The sequence below is a fragment of the Leopardus geoffroyi genome, chromosome A1 (genome assembly GCF_018350155.1).
Source record: "Leopardus geoffroyi isolate Oge1 chromosome A1, O.geoffroyi_Oge1_pat1.0, whole genome shotgun sequence".
In the NCBI taxonomy this organism is placed as follows: domain Eukaryota; kingdom Metazoa; phylum Chordata; class Mammalia; order Carnivora; family Felidae; genus Leopardus; species Leopardus geoffroyi.
In genome coordinates, this window is record NC_059326.1 from 138,069,550 (window position 1) to 138,089,686 (window position 20,137).

General features: G+C 39.0%; 1 protein-coding gene and 1 long non-coding RNA gene across 2 annotated transcripts; both read left to right on the forward strand.

Moving 5' to 3' along the window:
- Window positions 1-41: 41 nt before the first annotated feature.
- Window positions 42-15,678, forward strand: UTP15 (UTP15 small subunit processome component). The gene is made up of 13 exons (XM_045495367.1): window positions 42-215; window positions 3,306-3,478; window positions 4,704-4,796; window positions 4,895-5,079; window positions 5,535-5,713; window positions 6,286-6,411; window positions 8,025-8,160; window positions 10,503-10,587; window positions 11,447-11,596; window positions 12,554-12,655; window positions 13,069-13,202; window positions 13,380-13,438; window positions 13,919-15,678. Exons 2-13 carry the CDS (start codon window positions 3,389-3,391, stop codon window positions 14,134-14,136), a joined length of 1,557 nt encoding a protein of 518 aa, XP_045351323.1. The 5' UTR covers window positions 42-215; window positions 3,306-3,388; the 3' UTR covers window positions 14,137-15,678.
- An 831-nt stretch (window positions 15,679-16,509) lies between these two features.
- On the forward strand, window positions 16,510-17,662 carry LOC123606742. Its single transcript, XR_006716478.1, has 2 exons — window positions 16,510-16,911; window positions 17,146-17,662. It is a non-coding gene; the product is annotated as an uncharacterized LOC123606742 (long non-coding RNA).
- The last annotated feature ends 2,475 nt before the right edge of the window (window positions 17,663-20,137 follow it).

Genomic DNA, 20,137 nt, shown 5'->3' on the forward strand with positions numbered 1-20,137 from the left:
ACTCCTGGCCGCGCAAGTCACGTGAGCCTACGCCCTTACGTCACTTTTGTGCGACCGGCCAGGTAGTTCTGCCCTCTCTGTGTCTCGGCGGCACCGTGTAGAGTCCGCGTGATCTTCCGCGAGTGAGCCTTAATAGTCCGGGTGGGGGCTGGCCGAATCCAAGAAATTCTCCTTGGACACAAAGTGTCCCGGCGGACCGGCGGGGCCTATCGGAGGTAGGTGAAGGCGGCTCCTGGTAGGCGCAGTCCGGACTCACGTCGGGCCTGTTTTGCTATCTCGCGTGCTCCTCTGGGGCTTCCCAGTCTTCGCAGACGGGCTGAAACTCTTTAACCAACCTCTCAGGATCCCCACCGCTTAGCTTCGACCCATATTTGCCCCTTCTACGACCACATTCTCGCTTGTGCACCGTTATTAATCCGCATCCCTCCGAGGCAATGGGCAAATTTCCATCTCTGTCTTTGCTAATGATGTTCCCTCGGTTTCGAATGCTGCCCTCACCCCGTGCGCTTGTGCTCATCTCAAGAGGTCAGTCTGTTTTGATCTTATACGTCAAGGCCGAGCTGAAATGCACTGTGAATCTTTCTGGGAGCCTCCCGGTTAGAATTAAAAATCTTTTTTGAGCGCTTAGTACTTTGTACGTTACTTATAGCATATATCTGTTATTCTGCGTCGGATTGTAGTAGTGTCTATTCATTTAGTTTCAGTTTCTCAGGCTCTGACCTCTCCCTGATCATTTTCTTACTCATTTTCACATCATTTCTTGCCTGCATGCCTTAGTATTGTGTCGTGTTCCTCCTCTCCCTTTCCTCCAGTGCTGTATCTCACTTTTATCTGGCAAACCACTACTACTCCTTACTTGTAAACATTTACAGCTTTAAACTGTTTCTCTCGAGGCAGAGTTAGGTATTCCTTTGCCGATATTCTAGTAAGGGATGGCTTTGCCTGTATGCTAGTAAGGGAAGGAGCCGCAGGCTAAATCTGGGCAAGTGATGGTTTCTTTTCGCCTGCCAGTGAGCCTAGAATTGTTTTACAGGTAACTGTTTGCAATCTGTTTGATGCTAGGAAGCACTTTGAACCCGAAGTGAGTAAAATATTATTCCCAGCCTCCATAAATCTCATTCTTTTCATTTATAAACATAAAATTGTACTCAATTATTTGGGGGGGGGTTAGTAAAAAATTGGGATTTTGTTTCTTGCTTGCTTTCTTGTAACAACATGATATTCTCCATTTTGCCTGTTGGCCAACAAAGCTTAAGATATTTATCTTCTGGTTCCTTACAGAAGAAGTTTGTTGACTCTTGCTGTGTAGTAATGTTCATATTACAGACACCATTTGTGATTTTAATTTTGTGTTTTTCCATAGAACCCAACACAATGCTTTCTTTCCTTCCTTCCACAAGTTTTCTTTGAGCACTTAAAAAAAATCTTCCAGGTACAAAATGTTCAGTTTAGTAGGAAAAAGAGATCATTACAAATGCAATTTTACTATGCACAGTGACAGAAATATGCAGAGTGAAGTAGGATTAGTTCACAGAAGGTTTCCGGGGGGATGTGATTCTTGAGTTGAGCTTTAAATGATAAACAGCAAGTGGGTAGATGGAGATCATTCCTGGCAAAAGAGGGCAAATGAGCAAAGAATGAGAGAAGAAAGAGAATGCTGTGTTAAAAGGGAGTAACAAAGAAGTGAAGCTGGAAAGGTAAGCAAGGGCCAGATCACATGCCATGTTAGGGAGCTTAGACCTTTATTTTCAGGCAAGGTTGGGCTTTGTAGCAAAAGCTGGATCTTGCTGATGGCTATTTAAAAGATGAATGAGGGAGTCAGGAGCCCTTATACTGCACCATATCAGTAGATGAGAAGATCTGATTAGGGCAGTGGAACTTGGTAGAGTGGACATGATGGAGGTTTAGAAAGATCTGGGAGGTAAAATCATCTTAACTACTTGGATGTTAAAAGTGAAGAGGAAGGACAAGTCAAAGCTGATTCCACAGTCCTAGATTCTGCCAATCACCACCTAAAATGGAGAATATTGGAGTGTGTGAAAGCACTGACCCATATCTGTTTTACTCAACATAGTATCTCCAGAGCCTAGAACAGTGCCCTATACAGTGTAGGTACTTGAATGAACAGAAACGTTTCCTTCCTTTTAATCATTGATTGCTGTGTTTCATCAAAATAGCCTTTAGCATATGCCATCCCTATTCATTTTGGTATTACTCATGCACTGTTACCAGGCTTTTTGGGATAGACAATGAGTTGCACCACTGATAACATGAATCTCTTTTACAGCTGAATAGTTCTGGAGAGATGTTTTGGCTTAATTCTATGTTAGTTAAAAGTTTTAATTCATTTTTATCCTACTGTTTAAAAAAATTTTATTTATTTATTTATTTATTCTTAGAGATGGGGCAGAGAGGAGAGAGGGAGACAGAGAGAATCCCAAGCAGGTTCCCCTGTCAGCACAGAGCCCTTTGTGGGGCTGAATCCCAAGAACCAGGAGAACATGACCTGAGCTGCAATCAAGAGTTGGACGCTTAATGACTCAGCCACTCAGGAGCTCCTTTTCTTAAATTTAATTTTAAGCTTCTCCGGGTTGCCTGGGTGGCTCAATCGGTTAAGCGTCCAACTTTGGCTCAGGTCATGATCTCACCGTTCGTGAGCTCGAGCCCCGCGTCGGGCTCTGTGCTGACAGCCCAGAGCCTGAGGCCTGTTTCAGATTCTGTCTCCCTCTCTGCCCCTCGCCTGTGTGCACGCACGCTCTCTCTCTCTCTCAAAGAGTAAATAAACATTAAAAAAGAATTAAAAAAATTTTTAATTTTAAGCTTTTCCATTAGAATACTAGCTTTGTTTTCCTTCTTGGTATTTCTAAGGCTTTCAGGAAGTCAAGACCCTAGACTGTGTTCTTATAGATTGAATGTTATCTTAAATTTGGTTTCAGGAAACTTTTCTATTTGCAGTTTCACCTTAATGCTTTCTGTTGTTAAGAAATAAACAATCCAAGCCAGTGCACTTCTGATTTGGCTACTGGATGAATGGTTGAGGCAGACTTACTTCCAAGTGTTGTAAATTGGCTAGTTAGATATGAGAATATTTGTGTACAGCTTCTGTGTATAGCTGAGTAGAGGGTGCACTCTGGTAGTCCTATCTGTATTCTACCTGCTTCCTTAAGGTTGTCTCTTCTGTGTTATAGTTAAATGGTTTATTGGTCACTAATCCTATAAGCTACCACACAGCCTTTTGAAAAGACACAAAGTGAAAGTTAGACAGGTTTAAGAATAACATGTATTTAAAATGTTTTCTTTTTCAGACGTAAAGCAGAGTCACTGTAATTATTTCTAACATCAATTTCAAACTATTTATTCTTGGATAACAGTCCAATTATATGAAATTATGGCTGGTTATAAGCCTGTAGCTATTCAGACGTATCCTGTACTTGGTGAAAAAATCACCCAAGACACACTGTACTGGAACAACTATAAGGTAAGTGGAGACAGTAACGAGGGGGTTGTACTGATGCTCATTTCTCCAGCATATGTTATACTTTGAATACTCTAATAGAGAACTAATAACTAAAAGGAATCAATCACCAGTTTATAATTTGGGTAGAAAATTAGGTAGCTGATGTTTGTTCTTAGAATTTTTTATAAAAGTCCCTACTGCTTAATCATTTTAATCATACAAGGACCTAGCACAGAATAGATGATTAATGAATGCCAAATGAATTAAATCTTAGAATTTGAATGTCATGCGAGAAAATTTTTTTTGCCTTTGCAAAACTAAGGAGAAAGTGATGCAGAATTAATTCTGCTAGACTATCTTTAAAAGCTTGAAAATTATTATTTTTTAAAGATGAACAACTAAATAGAAAAGTGGGAAAAGATTGGGATTGGGAGGTTAATGGAACAAGAAATTTAAATAACCAATAAATGTATAAAAGAGCTGTGGCTTCACTCATAAAGAAATGTCAGTTACCACAATAATTTGGATACTACTTTTCATCTGTTATATTGGCACAAATGAAAAATTTTGATCATTGCTACTTGAGGGAGGAAAATTGACGGAGACTTTCTGGAGGGCAGTTTCACATTATCTATCGTGATAAAAATACCTTTTGGCCATGTAAGTTCCACAGTTTGAAACTTACCCAAAGATTACAGTCCCCTAAATTTGCTGAGATACAGGTATATAGATGTTGATTAAAGTATTATTTGTAATGCTAGAAATTTTGGGAAAACCTGCGTCCCTTAGTAGCGGACCGGTAAAGTAAATTATGATGTACCCTATAACGGACGGCAAATCTATTGATCATATGAAAAATTAGCTGAGATGTGTAATTGAGTAAAAGGAAGCGAGGTTCAGAACAGCCTGCATGGTGTCATCTTTGTGTCAGTTACAGAATACATGGTTAAATGTATGCTGGCACAGGCATAACTTTTTCTCCCCAGTAATACACAGAAAACTCCACAGCTGAAGAGAAAGAGTGGAGTATGGTTTTCCAGCCATATAGTTATTTACTTTAATGACAGCCAGGATGGTCTGGGTGATGTTATTTGGACCTTTTTTGCTTTTTCATACTTCTGTATTAGATACAACCTAGTAAATGTTACTAAGAACAAAGTGAAATGATGGAGTAAGAAATTATGTAATGCTTGAACAGTCTTACCAGTTGTAACTCTGTTAATACTTTGTATTTTGTTTTGTTAAGACCCCTGTTCAGATCAAGGAGTTTGGTGCAGTGTCAAAAGTAGACTTTTCTCCGCAGCCTCCATATAATTATGCTGTCACAGCTTCCTCGAGGGTAAATATAATATTACATTTATTTTTCTTTTGTGTCTTTATATGTACTACTGATGTAGAGGCATTTGGTTAAGTACTGTGTTTTTTATCTTTTCATAGATTCACATTTATGGCCGATATTCTCAAGAACCTATAAAAACCTTTTCCCGATTTAAAGACACAGCATACTGTGCTACTTTTCGTCAGGACGGTAGACTGCTTGTGGCTGGCAGTGAAGATGGTGGAGTTCAGCTTTTTGATATAACTGGGAGAGCTCCCCTCAGGCACTTTGAAGGCCATACTAAGTAAGAGCCAGTGTTTAAAAATGTAAAAACAGGGGCGCCTGGGCGGCGCAGTCGGTTAAGCGTCCGACTTCAGCCAGGTCACGATCTCGCGGTCCGGGAGTTTGAGCCCCGCGTCGGGCTCTGGGCTGATGGCTCAGAGCCTGGAGCCTGTTTCCGATTCTGTGTCTCCCTCTCTCTCTGCCCCTCCCCCGTTCATGCTCTGTCTCTCTCTGTCTCAAAAATAAATAGACGTTAAAAAAAAAAATTAAAAAAAAAAATTTAAAAAAATTAAAAAAAAAAAAGAATTTTAAATTGGCTTAGGGACGGATATCTGTTTTAAAGATTTTTCTCTCATGATTTCCCCCTACAGTCACTCCCTAAAACTGAGCTTTTTTGTTATTTGGGGAAAAGCAGAGTTTTATGTTTTATGTTAGTTTTTTTCTTGCTGTTTAACATATTGATCCTTGATTTTTTAGAGCAGTTCATACAGTCGATTTTACAGCTGACAAATATCATGTGGTCTCTGGGGCTGACGATTATACGGTTAAATTGTGGGATATTCCAAACTCCAAAGAAATTCTGACATTCAAAGAACATTCTGATTATGTGAGGTGTGGATGTGCTAGCAAACTGAACCCAGATCTCTTTGTAACAGGTTGGTGAACTATTTTTCCCCCCTGAAGTTGATCATTTTATTGCGATATAATTTGACGCTGCTTTGGGACTCTTGGGATAGAGCAATGTAAAAAATTTTATAAAGGAATATGTTTCTGTTTATCTAATTCTTTTCTTTTTCTTCTTTTGGTGATCTTATTGTCTTCCAAGTGTGTTTGGAAACATAAGGCTTCCTTGAAAACATGCGTATCTGAACTATGGTTTAGTACTCTGGTTTTCACAGAGCCTCCAAGCAGCTGAGAAACAAAGATAATGGAGTTCAATCTTTGTGGGTGCTTGTGCAGAGGTTCCCAGGTGATTGAGTAGTGACAACTTGAAGATGGGAATAGTTTAAGGTCCTATATGATATAGTATGGTATAGTAATGCTTTTTCAGAAATAATCAGTGGTCCCAGAGTTTGTAGGTACTTTGTCATCATGAATGTACATATGTGTCTTTAAATTTTATCTAAGCCCTTTCTCCTTTTCAAATTTGTTTGCATACACACACGTATATTTAGTTTTTGTTGATTTGAGTAATGACACTCACCTAATACCAAAATTGACATTTTAGGGTCATATGATCATACCCTCAAGATGTTTGACGCACGAACCAATAAGAGTGTGATCTCTGTTGAGCATGGGCAGCCAGTGGAGAGTGTCCTGCTCTTTCCCTCTGGAGGTCTTCTGGTATCAGCAGGTATTTTAAAAATTGCTTTTACCTATATAGTTGGTTTTGAGTCAGTTATGTCTTTATCAGTTACTTTTTATAATTTAATATTGTGCACTTGAATTACATACCTAGGTTTTGCTCAATTGATAAACAGGACAAGCAAGCAGTTATTATTTATTGACTACCTAATGTGAGCCAGGTACTGGGCTCTTATATACAAATTATTGAGCCTAGAAGTGAGTGAGTTTTCTCCCTATTTTGCAACTAAGGAAATAAATAAAAGTTTTTAAAGTAATTTGTCCACGATAGAGTGGCAGATCTGAAATCCCAGAACTCGAGAGCCTGCATTGTGTATATAAGCCAGAAATCCAGGTTGTTTGCCTGTTACTCCTACCTAAGAGATCTTAGGTTGAAAGAGATCGCAGTTCTTTCAATTCTAGAATCAGGCTTGTCTGTTTTTATGTCTCTTTTGATTGAAGTGACTGTCCAGAAAATAGCCAGTAGTTCTGGAGGAGGGTATAATGTGGCGTTCAGAAGGGGTCTTGGTACGTTTTTCATCAAGCTGGAACTGAGGTATTTTTCTGTAATGTTGATCCTAGAGCATTTTCAAAATGAGAATGGAAGAAATAAATCGGCTTCTTTGATTTATCAAGTCAAAGTTAATGTGTTGACATTAGAATACAAAGGTGGTGTGTATAATTCATAGCACGTATATGGCTGTGTGTATAGGTTTTTTTTCTTAATTCTAAAACCCGAATAGAAATTACCCTGTTTTGTACTTCTTCCCCAGTACCTGTTTAGTTTCAAAATAAATTGATGACATTGTCAGATGTATCCATTTTTCTTGATGTTATTTTGAGAAATGGAAACAAGCTGAATGGGGAGAATGGACACATGTATGCTAATCTCCACTGTGTCACTAGCTAATTGTATGACCTTGGAAAATCCCTTAACTCCTGTAGACTTTGAAAATGAGAGTTTGGCTAGGATCACTTGTTTTAAACTGTGCTCTCATGAGCTGCCACATGCGGTGAGACAGGGACTATGAATTGGCTCCCAGGCCCGGTTTCCCAGTCGGGATAGGTAAGACCTTTGCTCCCCCCTCTCCAACTCATTCTTCAATTTTACCTTCTAGACTTCTGTGTAATATTTCATTGAAATAGAAGATGCTATAGTAAAAGAATTCTTTTTAAACTATTAGATTAAATTGCCTTTAAGGACGCTTCTAACTCTTAGAGTAGAAGTGACAGGGAAATTTTTCAGTTTTGTTGGGATTCACAAACTTTTTAGGAAATAAAACTCCATTATTCATTTCTGTAGTGACACGTTTCTTTTCCAGAATGATTTTATTACAATTTTCTTAAAATCCATTTTGGTTATACTTTTTATTTTGTAGGCAGTTCTGTGAACTTTACAGGTATGCAATAATTTTTCGTTGTAACAGTTCTTCGTGGTAGGAACTATTTGTTATCATCAGCTACAAACTCAATAAATGATAGAGACAGCATTGAAACCAGGTTTTGCAGAACCCTTCACTTCACCTCCATGCTGTGCAGTGTCTAGTAAAGAATGCTTTTCAAATCTTGAAACTATTGAATGTAGAGGCAGAATTTCAAACTAATGATGATTTCTTTCTATAGGAGGTCGTTATGTTAAAATCTGGGACGTACTAAAAGGAGGACAGTTGCTAGTATCTTTGAAAAATCATCATAAAACTGTGACGTGTTTATATCTGAGCAGCTCTGGACAGAGGTTACTCTCTGGGTCACTGGATAGGTTAGCATTTTCATTTTCTTTCCTTATTATTGGTATTGTAGAAATATTTACTGCTTGAGAAGATGAGTTATTTCTGCAGTATTTGTGATGAAATAAATGTTCTGTCAAATGACTTCTTTGAAAATCTATTGAATTGAAAATAGTTTTGACCTTTTATTTACAATACAGTAAACTTATTTTCTCACTTGACAAAATTTAGTGCGTTAACTTGCATACTTAAGGAATTTTATTGAACCATTTGAACGTTAATCTTTAAAATAGTCTGTGTTATTCTGTGGCTTTAAAAAATCCTTTCTGTATATATTTTTATATTTTAAAAGATTTCTTCTGAGTGTATGTATACATTCTAGCTTATATTCTTCAAAAGTTAAAATTGTATGTGAAAATTTCTATACTTGAACGTGATTCAAATATTCCTTTTTTATATAAGCATTAGTATTCCATTAGTTAAAGTTCTAGAACAGTGCTGGCCAACAGAAATAAGATGTGGGCTACGTATGTAGTTTTATTTTTTTTTTAAATTTTTTTTTTTTTCAACGTTTATTTATTTTTGGGACAGAGAGAGAGACAGAGCATGAACGGGGGAGGGGCAGAGAGAGAGGGAGACACAGAATCGGAAACAGGCTCCAGGCTCTGAGCCATCAGCCCAGAGCCCGACGCGGGGCTCGAACTCACGGACCGCGAGATCGTGACCTGGCTGAAGTCGGACGCTTAACCGACTGCGCCACCCAGGCGCCCCACGTATGTAGTTTTAAATATTGTAGTAGCCACAGAAAGGCAAAAGGAACTAGGTAAAATTAATTTAATAATATGTTTCATTTAGTTCAGTGTATCTAAAATATCATTTCAACGCGTAATCCGTGTAAAAATTATTACTAAGATGGGGCGCCTGGGTGGCGCAGTCGGTTGGGCGGCCTACTTCAGCCAGGTCACGATCTCGCAGTCCGTGAGTTCGAGCCCCGCGTCAGGCTGTGGGGTGATGGCTCAGAGCCTGGAGCCTGTTTCCGATTCTGTGTCTCCCTCTCTCTCTGCCCCTCCCCCGTTCATGCTCTGTCTCTCTCTGTCCCAAAAATAAATAAACGTTGAAAAAAAAATTTAAAAATTATTACCAAGAGACTAGAGACAAATTAACCATCCAATATGTGCCCCAAGATGTGGTAATTTATAGTGATTAAAGTGAAATATAGTTTTGTTTAACAGAAAAATGTCTTAATACTGCCTCAGTTTTAAAATTAAAATAAGTTAATTAAAATCAAGTAAAATTGAAAATTTGGCTCTTCATTTTCATAACCACCCTTCAAGTGCTCAGTAGCATGTGGCTAGAACTATGGCACAGTTCTTGTAGTTACTTTCGTTTGTTTTTGGTCATTTTGTTTCCATATTTCCTATTTTCACTATTATGGAAAGCCTTGGTTTTTCAGTATGCTTAATACATATTTTAAAAGCTACAAAATATTTTAAACAGAAAGGAATTTATTATGTAAATAGGTAGCAGATTCTCTGAAATGGTGTTACTAGGCAATTTGGGACTCGAGTTTAAAAAAAACTTTTTTTAAATGTATGTTTGTTTATTTATCTTTTTGAGAGAGAGAGTGTGCAAGTGGGGGGGTGAGGCAGAAAGAGAGGGAGACACAGAATCTGAAGGAGCCTCCAGGCTCTGAGCTGTCAGCACAGAGCCCGACGCGGGGCTTGAACTCATGGATTGCAAGATCGTGTCCTGAGCTGAAGTCGGATGCTTAACCAACTGAGCCACCCAGGCGCCCCTGGGACTCAGGTTTTAGATGTGTCCCTCAAAAATCAAGTGTGAGTTGGCTCTGTTCACGGTTCTCAGCCCACAGTGACTTGTGTCTCCAAGAGGATGCGCGGCAGCAGCTGGAGACATTTTGGGTTGTTGGCACCAGTTGGGAGTGGTGAGCTGCTGGCCTGCAGTGGGTAGTGGTTCGGGATGCTGCTGAGCTTCCTGCAGTGCACAGAACAGCCTCCACAACAAAGACCGATCTGGCCCATGGTGCAGAGCATGCTAACGTTGAGAAACCCTGCTCTTTTGACTTCCAGTGGGCTTTGATACTTTTTCTTTACTCTCACGTGTCATCTTCAGGCTACGTTGGTTCGCGGTCTGTTCTTCTGGTGACTAGTCACGTCTTTATACAGACATGGCTAGTGCTGACAAACAGCTCAGTTGTAAGATTCAGTGATGAATTAGTTTGCAGTTAATATTATTAATTGTTATTTTCCTTCATTGATGTGTAAAATGTAATGTTTATATATTTCTAAAAAGTAGAAAATGTGCATTTTATACTCCTTTCCAAGGTGATTTATGACAAACCTTTCCTTTTTATCAGGAAGGTGAAAATATATAGCACGACTTCCTATAAAGTAGTCCACAGTTTTGATTATGCAGCTTCAATTTTGAGTCTTGCACTTGCAGTAAGTATTTTTAGCCCTTTTTAAAGCTTTCACTAACATTGTTGAGTGAAACTGAAATGGAATTTTACAGTTTATCTTTGTATTTGAATAAATCTTATTTTCTTCTTGCCACATGAAATAGTTAAGACAGTTGCTATTATATGACTTGTCCCAGTAATTTAGTATGGATTGAGATTTAGGTCTTGTTCACCATACAGCTTCAAACTGAGTACAGCTGTAGGCATTGTTAACTCTAAAGACAGGATCTGGGAAATTGTTAAATCTCTTTTCAACACATTTAACTTAGGGTTAACATACTCTAGAAAGTCACATTGGCTCTCTGAGGGGGAAAAAAAAAGAGGAGAGAGAGAAGGAGATAACAAAGTGAACGTGCTTGTCTTTGTTGATGCTCTTTCTGGAATGTCCACTGTCAAGTTTCATGAGCCGTGGAAGAAGAGGAAATTTGAATACATCATATAGAAACCTGAATTAGAAGAGGAAAAGCTTATTATAAAATATTTTCTTGGCCAGACTGTGGAAAGTCATGCCATCACACAATCCTTTTCCTAGTAAGAGGATGTAGGAAAAAAATTATTTTAGAAGTTCCCCAAGATGTCATTAATTCTGTATTATTGTACAAAGTGCCGGTGATAATTTACACTGGATATAACATGTTCTATCAGTAAAATCATATCCTGGAATAAAAAATGATTTGTTCTGTCTTTTTGCATAGATCATTGTTAGGCAAAGTATCTCTGTCTGAATGGAACTCTTGTGAAAGTGCGGATAAGCAGAAAACGCTTCATAAATGGTGTTTTGAAGAAAAAGTAAGATAAATGATGTGTTAGGAATAGACTAACATATTTCTAATTGCTTTTAGCATGAAGATGAGACAATAGTTGTGGGAATGACCAATGGAATACTAAGTGTTAAACATAGGAAATCTGAAGCAAAGAAGGATTCTCTTCCCAGGAGAAGAAGGCCTGCGTATCGAACTTTTATTAAAGGAAAAAATTACATGAAGCAACGGGTATTTGTGTATTTCTTACATTTTCTTTTTAGATGGTGTAGTTTGTTAGAGTAGCCAACTCCGTCCCTGCACGTTACTGGAACGTGTAGTTCACGTGGCATTTAGCTTTATTTTGCTTTTGTCTACATTAGCTCTCTCTCCATATTGCTAGATTGGGAACATTATTAATAAGTAGTGAGGAATAAGGAGTACTTTAATATCCTGGATCATTATAATGTTACAGTATTTTACTGTATTCAAAAACAATATCTTTCATATGGTATCTGGATTGAATGTCCTAAACAACCCTGAACAGTAGCAGAGCCAATTATGTGCCCATTTGGCATCTGAGGAGATGGAGATACAAAGAAGTTACGGTCTATGTAGCATTTTGTTACTGGTTACCAGAGTGGTTGGGACTAGATCTGTTTCTCACATTCTTGGTTACTCTTTCTGCTAGGTCACGTAGGCTGCCACGTAAAGAGAACTGAAATGAGTAATATTTGCCCAGAGCGAGGTGTTGTGTATATGTTATAAGTTAAGTCATAGGAGAGTTAATAATACATTGATGTGGCAAAGTATTCCATTTTCAATTAGTCTGCGTTCTTGGCATATGCCTGGTATTTATTACGCAGTTCAGGGTCACCCTGGTGTAAAAAAATACCACTATGAAAAAGTTTGTTTTCAGTGCAACTCTATACAGAAACTGATTTTTCTTTAAATTTTTTTTTTTTTAACGTTTATTTATTTTTGAGACAGAGAGAGACAGAGCATGAATGGGGGAGGGGCAGAGAGAGAGGGAGACACAGAATCGGAAACAGGCTCCAGGCTCTGAGCCATCAGCCCAGAGCCCGACACGGGGCTCGAACTCACGGACCGCAAGATCGTGACCTGAGCTGAAGTTGGATGCTTAACCGACTGCGCCACCCAGGTGCCCCAGAAACTGATTTTTCTTTATAAATTTGCTTTGTAATACAGGATGACATTTTGATCAACAGGCCATCAAAGAAACACCTAGAATTATATGACAGGGATCTGAAAAATTTCCGGGTCTCTAAAGCACTTGACAGAGTCCTTGAGGTAAGTGAGGAGCATGTATACATACATACAATATGCTGTGTGTGTGTGTGTGTGTGTGTGTGTTTTAAATTTTATTTTTGTTGTTAGTAAGACTTTAGTTTTTTAGAACAGTTTTAGATTCACAGCAAAATTGAGGGAAAGGTACAGAGATATCCCATATATTCCCTGCCCTACACATACATAGCCTCTCCTATTACTAGCATCCCCCACCAAAATGGTACATTTGTTACAGTTGATGAACCCGTAAGGAGCATATTTTTAAAAGACTCATTTTATTACTTGTCTTGTGCATTACCATTACTCCAAACTGTAATTGTTTGTGAGTTGTTCGGTAATTGTTAGTGAGTTCCAAGACTATGATCTTTTTCCTTTGATGTCTTATCTGCTCGTGTTGACTCTGAAAATTTTTCTAGCCTAGTTGTACAATAAAGACACCTGAGATTACAGTTTCCATCATAAAGGAGCTAAATCGAAGAGGAGTCCTTGCAAATGCTCTTGCAGGCCGGGATGAAAAGGAAATCAGTCGTGTTCTTAATTTTTTGATACGGTATGTTTTATGTCATGAAACCTGTATTTTGCATCGGAAATCCTTCTTTATCTCAAATGAGAGACATTTACTTTTAGATTGACCTTTGTAGACAACTGAAGGAACAATTCAGTAAATCTATTTTAAGGACCTTTTGGGAAAGATTGCAAGTTTCAGTAAACAATTTTTGCTTTTTAGGAATCTTTCTCAGCCAAGATTTGCCCCTGTTTTGATCAATGCTGCTGAAATAATTATTGGTGAGTAGTTGTTAAAACCTGAAAAATCCTAGCATGCTTGCAACAATAGAGGTGTCAGATAATGAAATCAAATAGATTACAATATCTTGTTTTATCAATTCTCCAGTAGAGATTATCATGAAGAAAACAAACAACATTAGCAGAACAATGCATTTTAAAGGAAGTAAAATGTTTACTGTAGTTCTGAATTGCTGAGAATAATTCTAATTAAAGACCTTTGTCTTAGACATCACTAATGATGACTATTTTTTAATGAGAAAATGAAATAAGAGCCTCTACAATTTACTTTCTGTAATTATTTCTTTTTGAATACATTTATTCAGTTGGACTGTTTACTTTCTGTAAATCATAAATTGTAAAATAAGTACAGATTTTTCAGTACCTTTGTAGGTAATATTTTTACACTTTTCCTAAACATTGGCTATTCGTTTATTGTTTAGAAAGATACTTACCATTAATGTGTTTTATTTCTCTCTCCAGATATATATCTTCCTGTGATTGGTCAGTCACCCGTAGTTGACAAAAAGTTTTTATTACTTCAAGGACTTGTAGAGAAAGAGATTGATTACCAAAGAGAACTACTAGAAACCTTGGGGATGATGGATATGCTCTTTGCTACTATGACAAGGAAAGAAAGCACTTCTGTGTGGCAGCATGCATCTGATGGATTTCTAGAGAACAAGAAGGTGGAATCATAGTGTCTGCTTAAAGAGACCTGTAAGAACTGCTAACTTGAAATCGATTTGATTCTATTAATTATTGGAAAGAGAATCTCTTTGATAGATTAAAAACTACCCCAAAACTATTCACAGAAGGAGTTTTATGGAAGAGACCTGAATAACTATAATTAGAAAATAAGAACCTATTTTAAGACATGGTTTACCGTGGTTTACCAAATATGTACTATATTTTGAATTATTCCATGGCATCTTCTGCTGGAATATCTCCGTTATCTTGGTCATAGTGTATTGTTCACCTTGGACAAATTGATACTAATTTTAATACAGCGAAGTTGTGTATGAACATCTGGGCAGGCATTCAGAATCTGGAATGGGTTTCAGCTGGAATCCTGCTAAAGGAACAGTGCTTTATTTTGTATTTCTGTCCTGGAAAAACAACAACGGCAACAACACAACAAATGGCAACAACAAATAAATTCTCTCTTCACTCTCATCGGTGCCCTTGGGATTTTCAGGCTTGGCTCCCTCTGCTTGACATCATCATTTATCATGGGTCCCATGTTCTGCTTCCACTGGTAGTGGGACTGCCTCTGCTCCAGTTGCAGCAAATCAGTGGCCAGCTCTGAACAGTTTAACTCTGAACTAGTTAGATATGTATTCAGAAAGTGTGAGGAGGCAGCTTTGATACCTAACAATTGTATTCTCCATTCCACATACGCTTTTTATTCCATGAATCGTGACCATCCTTGTCAGAACAAGGTCTACAGATCTTAGTGGACCACGTTTTCTTCCATCTCGGTATGTTGTTTTTCTACCCAGTTTTCAGCTTGCCTCAGGTCAAAGGAGTGATAAAATTTGTCATTTCTCTTGTAAGAATTAGCTTTTCATCTTGTTGTATATGTTTGGAGCTTATCTTGTAGCTCCCGACCCTTCTGAAAACCATTTTCTCTGATCTGTATTTATATTTTTATCCCTCAATTTCCATAATCATCTTGTGCTTCAGAACCCAAGCTAGAGTAGCTTGCTTTGGAAAATAGTTGTATTTTTTTTTAAGTTCTATGTAAGTCACGTTTTTTTATAAAGATATTCTTATTTTCCTCTTGTATTTCTGAGATGTATCAATTCTTGATGGATAGTTCCTGGCTAGTGAATGCTGGCACACACATTTCACACTGGCTACCTCTCCCGCCTTCCCATTCCTTTTCCACCTTATGTGTTAATTATCTGTAAGGAAACATGCCTTGGGTTAGAAGGACCCTTAGTTAAAGGAAGATTCTATAATGGGAATCTCCTCTTAAAATTTAGTTCTGCGAATTCTGATTTTTTTTTTTAAAGCAGAAAAAAAAGTTTCTGTGGTCTGGTAAGAGCATGTGCTCAAAAATAAGGTGTAGTTTCCCTTTTATGAATTGACTTATGTAAACATACAGCACACTGGCTTATGAGAAACCAGGAGTTTGCTTCCCTGAGTAATTATGAGATTAGATGAGGTCAGAAACTGTCTTCATGTTGAAATAATTAATTTATTTAAATAAACGTCATATGTAAAGGCTTTTAAAAATACTTCTTAAGTATGGTGGTAATTTGTGTACTAGTAAAAATTGAGAGGATGAAATTCTGTCTAAAACTAGCTGCCATCAAGTGTGTGACATGTGATAAGGGTTTTCCCATATATTATTAGTTTTTAAATGTTTATTTATTTTGAGAGAGAGAGAATGCGAGCAGCGGAGGGGCAGAGAGAGAGAATTCCAAGCAGGCTCTGTGTTGTCAGCACAGAGCCAGACACGGGGCTCAATCTCACAAACACTGAGATCCTGACCTGAGCTGAGATGGGGAGTCAAATGCTTAACTGACTGAGCCCCCCAGGCGCCCCTCCCATAAATTATTTTATTCAGTTCTCATCACAACCATCCACTGTTGGTGTTCTCATTTAATGCTGAATTAGCTACAGTAGTTAACCTACTCTTAAATTCCCCAAGCTTGAGTTCCTCGTCCTCCTGGCACTGTGAACTGGCCTGGCCTCTGGGCCCAAAACTACTGCTTCCCTTTGAGAGGACTTCACTGAGTGCCGCAGTTCTTAGATGAAATATATAGTGAAGGTGAGTTTTTACATTCATTGGGACAAGTTAGTATTTGTTATTTAAAGTATTTAAACACAATAGCCATATTATGGTATGTAACATTGGCCTTTGGATTCTAATTTAAAATGCCTAAATGATCTTAGGCTCCTGAATTTTAGTTTAAAAGTACTGTATTTTTTTTTTTAATTTTTTTTTAATGTTTTATTTATTTTTGACAGAGAGAGAGAGAGAGAGACAGAGCATGAGTGGGGGAGGGTCAGAGAGAGAGGGAGACACAGAATCCGAAGCAGGCTCCAGGCTCTGAGCCATCAGCACAGAGCCCGATGCGGGGCTCGAACTCACAGACTGTGAGATCATGACCTGAGCCGAAGTCGGACACTCAACCGACTGAGCCACCCAGGCGCCCCTAGTTTAAAAGTACTTTAACATGTTACTAAGCCTGCAAAAATATTGACATGTTCCAGAGAATTAAGGAAGTCACCGTACATTTAATTTATTTTATTTATAAGAGGTACTTCGGAGAGCTTTGCTTGTTGGGTCAAGCATTTGAAGCGCTGTTTTCAAGAAAATACTTTTAAGTGTATAAATGTTAAGTCGTTTAAAGGAATTTGGATTGTAAATGGGTTTGTTTAAAGAAATTTACATTTTAGTCTGTTCCACTTAAGTCTGCTCTCTCAAACATGAATTAAAGGCCCTCTTGAAAGTGATTATTAAAGTGTACTAGTCTTGGGGCGCCTGGGTGGCGCAGTCGGTTAAGCGTCCGACTTCAGCCAGGTCACGATCTCGCGGTCCGTGAGTTCGAGCCTCGCGTCAGGCTCTGGGCTGATGGCTCAGAGCCTGGAGCCTGTTTCCGATTCTGTGTCTCCCTCTCTCTCTGCCCCTCCCCCGTTCATGCTCTCTCTCTCTGTCCCCAAAATAAATAAACGTTGAAAAAAAAAAAAATTTAAAGTGTACTAGTCTTCTGGATGAATTTAAATCTAAAACTTTAAGAAAAGTTTTCAAATGCTTGACTTTAACAAGTAACTATAAATTGTCTTTCCTAGGAACAAAATGTTCCCCTCAGGCACTAAAAGATACTTAATGGTAAGTAGGCTACATGCCTATTTCCCCTGATTAAAGTAACTAGACTAGGTGTGGTGTATCTGGCTCATTCCCTGTGTAAGCAGGGGGTTGTAATTAGGATTTATAATCAAATTCTTGATCTAAGAAAATGTGGGATTCAAAGAATGCTGTTGGGATTATCAGCAGAGAAAGCTGGTCTGCAGAGAGAAAGGAGAATGAAACCTAAATCCAGAGAAAATAAGCAAGACAAGGCCATCCTGCCTCAGCAGTTCAGGCTAGAGAAGAGAGAAACCATCATTGTTACCAGCAGTTTCTTTTTCCCTTCTGGCTGTCCCTTAGGGGTTCCCTCAAGAGTCCGTGAGAGTCTTTGGAATCCTTCTAATAAATTCTTTTTGTTTAGATGAGTTTGAGTGGTTTCCTTTATTCACAACCAAATGGTTCCAAAGACTAATTCACTAATCCTGAAAATTTATTGAAACACGTACATTAGAGTCAGGGAATTGGCAGATATAGCCATGAGCAAAATAGACAAAATCCCTATTCTCTTGGAACTAATATTCTACTTGGGAGAGGCAGATGTTCAGTAAACAAGTAAAATATGTCGCGGGTCAGATGGTGATAAATGATCCGGAGAAAAATCAGGCAGAAGAGGGAGATAGGAAATGATATATGTGTGTTGGGGGTGAGTAGGTGGGTTGCAGTTTTAAACACAAGTGAGGGAAGGCATCACCAGGGTGGCAATTGGGCAAAGGCCTTAAGGAAATGGAGAGATCCTTACTGACATTTAGGGGACAGGGTGGCAAGATCCTGAGACAGAAGCATGCCTGGTGAGTTCAGAATAGCAAGGTGCTGGCTTAACTGACATGAAGCAAGGGAAACGAGTTGTAAGACAGTCATCAGGAATGAGATGATGCATTCAGGCAGCTCTTAGAGGGAACTTTACCATTAAGGGGAGCAGAAAAACAGATCGGCTGGAGGGATAGGAGGTCAAGGCAGTTTTCCGAAAAAATTAATGATGTCTAATTGGTATGCTATAAATTGCACGTTTTAAAAGTTCAGTCTTAACGTGTTTTGACCTGTACACCCATAAGACCATCACTGCAAGCAAGGTAATGAGTATGTGTCACCCTCAAAAATTTCCTCCTGCCCTTCTGCGAACCTTAGTTAGGTCCCACCCACTCAGACAACCACTGTTCTACTCTCTGCCACTATAGGTTCATAGATCGGTTTGCATTTGGTACAATTTCACACAAATGGGATCATAGAATTTAGGTTGGGGCGGGGCTGGCTCTCACTTAGCATAACTGTTTTGAGATTCGTAATTCATTTGAGATTTAAACTTGAAAAAAATTACAGAATGTATGCTGATGCAGATAATCTGGCAGACACAAAAACTAGTGATCTAGGAGAGAGGCAGGCCGATTGCCGGGGCAGTGTTCTGGGGAGGGACCTGGGGTCGAGGGCCCAAATGGAAGGATTGGCTTAGATAAGAGAATGAACAGTTCAGGCCTGGTTCAAGAGGAAAGACAAAACATACGGGCACAGATGCCATTAAGTGTGTCGATGTGATGATGGTTAGGGTTTGTGGAAATTCTTTACTGGGTACCTTTACTGGAAACAAGATAACCAATAAAAACAGTTTGGAGGAGGAAGTTAGAGGAGAGAACAGAAGATATGAAATACTCCTAGAAAGAGCTCAGAGGGAGCCACCTGCCTAGGTTTGAATCTTGGCTCAGCCACTCACTACCTTTGTGACTTTGAGCAAGTTATTTTACCATTTTATATTCACTTCATCTGTTCATCAGACAACATCACAGGGAGTGGTTGTGAGAATTAAGTGAAAGTACCTGGAACATTTCTCTTGTTAGCTATTATTATTTTGGGGAGAATGGGTGGACTGCAGAATTAAGTAGGATTACCAGCAGCACTAAGGGCCTACGTGAAGTTAGTGTCATGGATTTGAAGCAAGGCCAACTGGCATGGTTGTGTTTCTCTCTTCACGTTTGGCTAATAGGATGCAGATGCGGGGTGCCCTGAGACACGGACTTAACCAGCATTGAGGTTTTCATTGGTGAATGCAAAATAATAAAGGGACAATAGCTTTTAAGATCGTGTAGTTATGATGGACCACAGACGCAAGATGGGTAAGGAAAGGAGGGAGTGAGGATAGTGAAAACATAACTGGATCACTGGGCTATTTGTGTGGAGTTGAAGAGTTAGTTTGTTTGCTGGAGGTAGTGAGAGAGACACATGGAAGGTGGTGGTCCAAGAGCCAAGAATTATGACAGGAGCAATGTTGGAGAAAGTGACAGCCAGGAGCTAGAATGTTCAAGAAATGGTGGGGAGTGGCCACTGATCAGTGGTGACCAACAAGGGGGAGGATTAGGTCTGCAGTCAGATGGCATGAAAGTCAAAGGTGAGGCTTTCTTGGGGGAGTAGTGAGGGAGAACGATCCAGAAACCGCATTGAGGATCACCCACCCACCTGTTAGGGCTGCCATAGGAGGGGTCTGGGAATATGAGTAGCACTTAGGCAAACTGTAGAGGAATCTTGCTGAAAGTAACACACAAGAAACTGGCCTTCCCCTCACTCCTGCCTTCCAAATCATGTGTGAATATAACTAATTGGTGGAACTCAGTTTTGCATCCAGAGCACTATCTACAAAGAAATCTGGGAAATGTGGTTTTTAACTTTCCAGCTCTGTAGCTCTGAAGGCACCCCAGAAGGAGGATGGAGCAGAGGATAAGGAAGGCAATCCCTACAATATTCTTCCCCACCTGTTCTACACATCTTTAAATATGCAGGTACGTCCTCACTTCTAAACCAACGGGACCACGCCACACTTCCTGTTGTGCATTTCAGTTTTCCCCTTTGTGTCG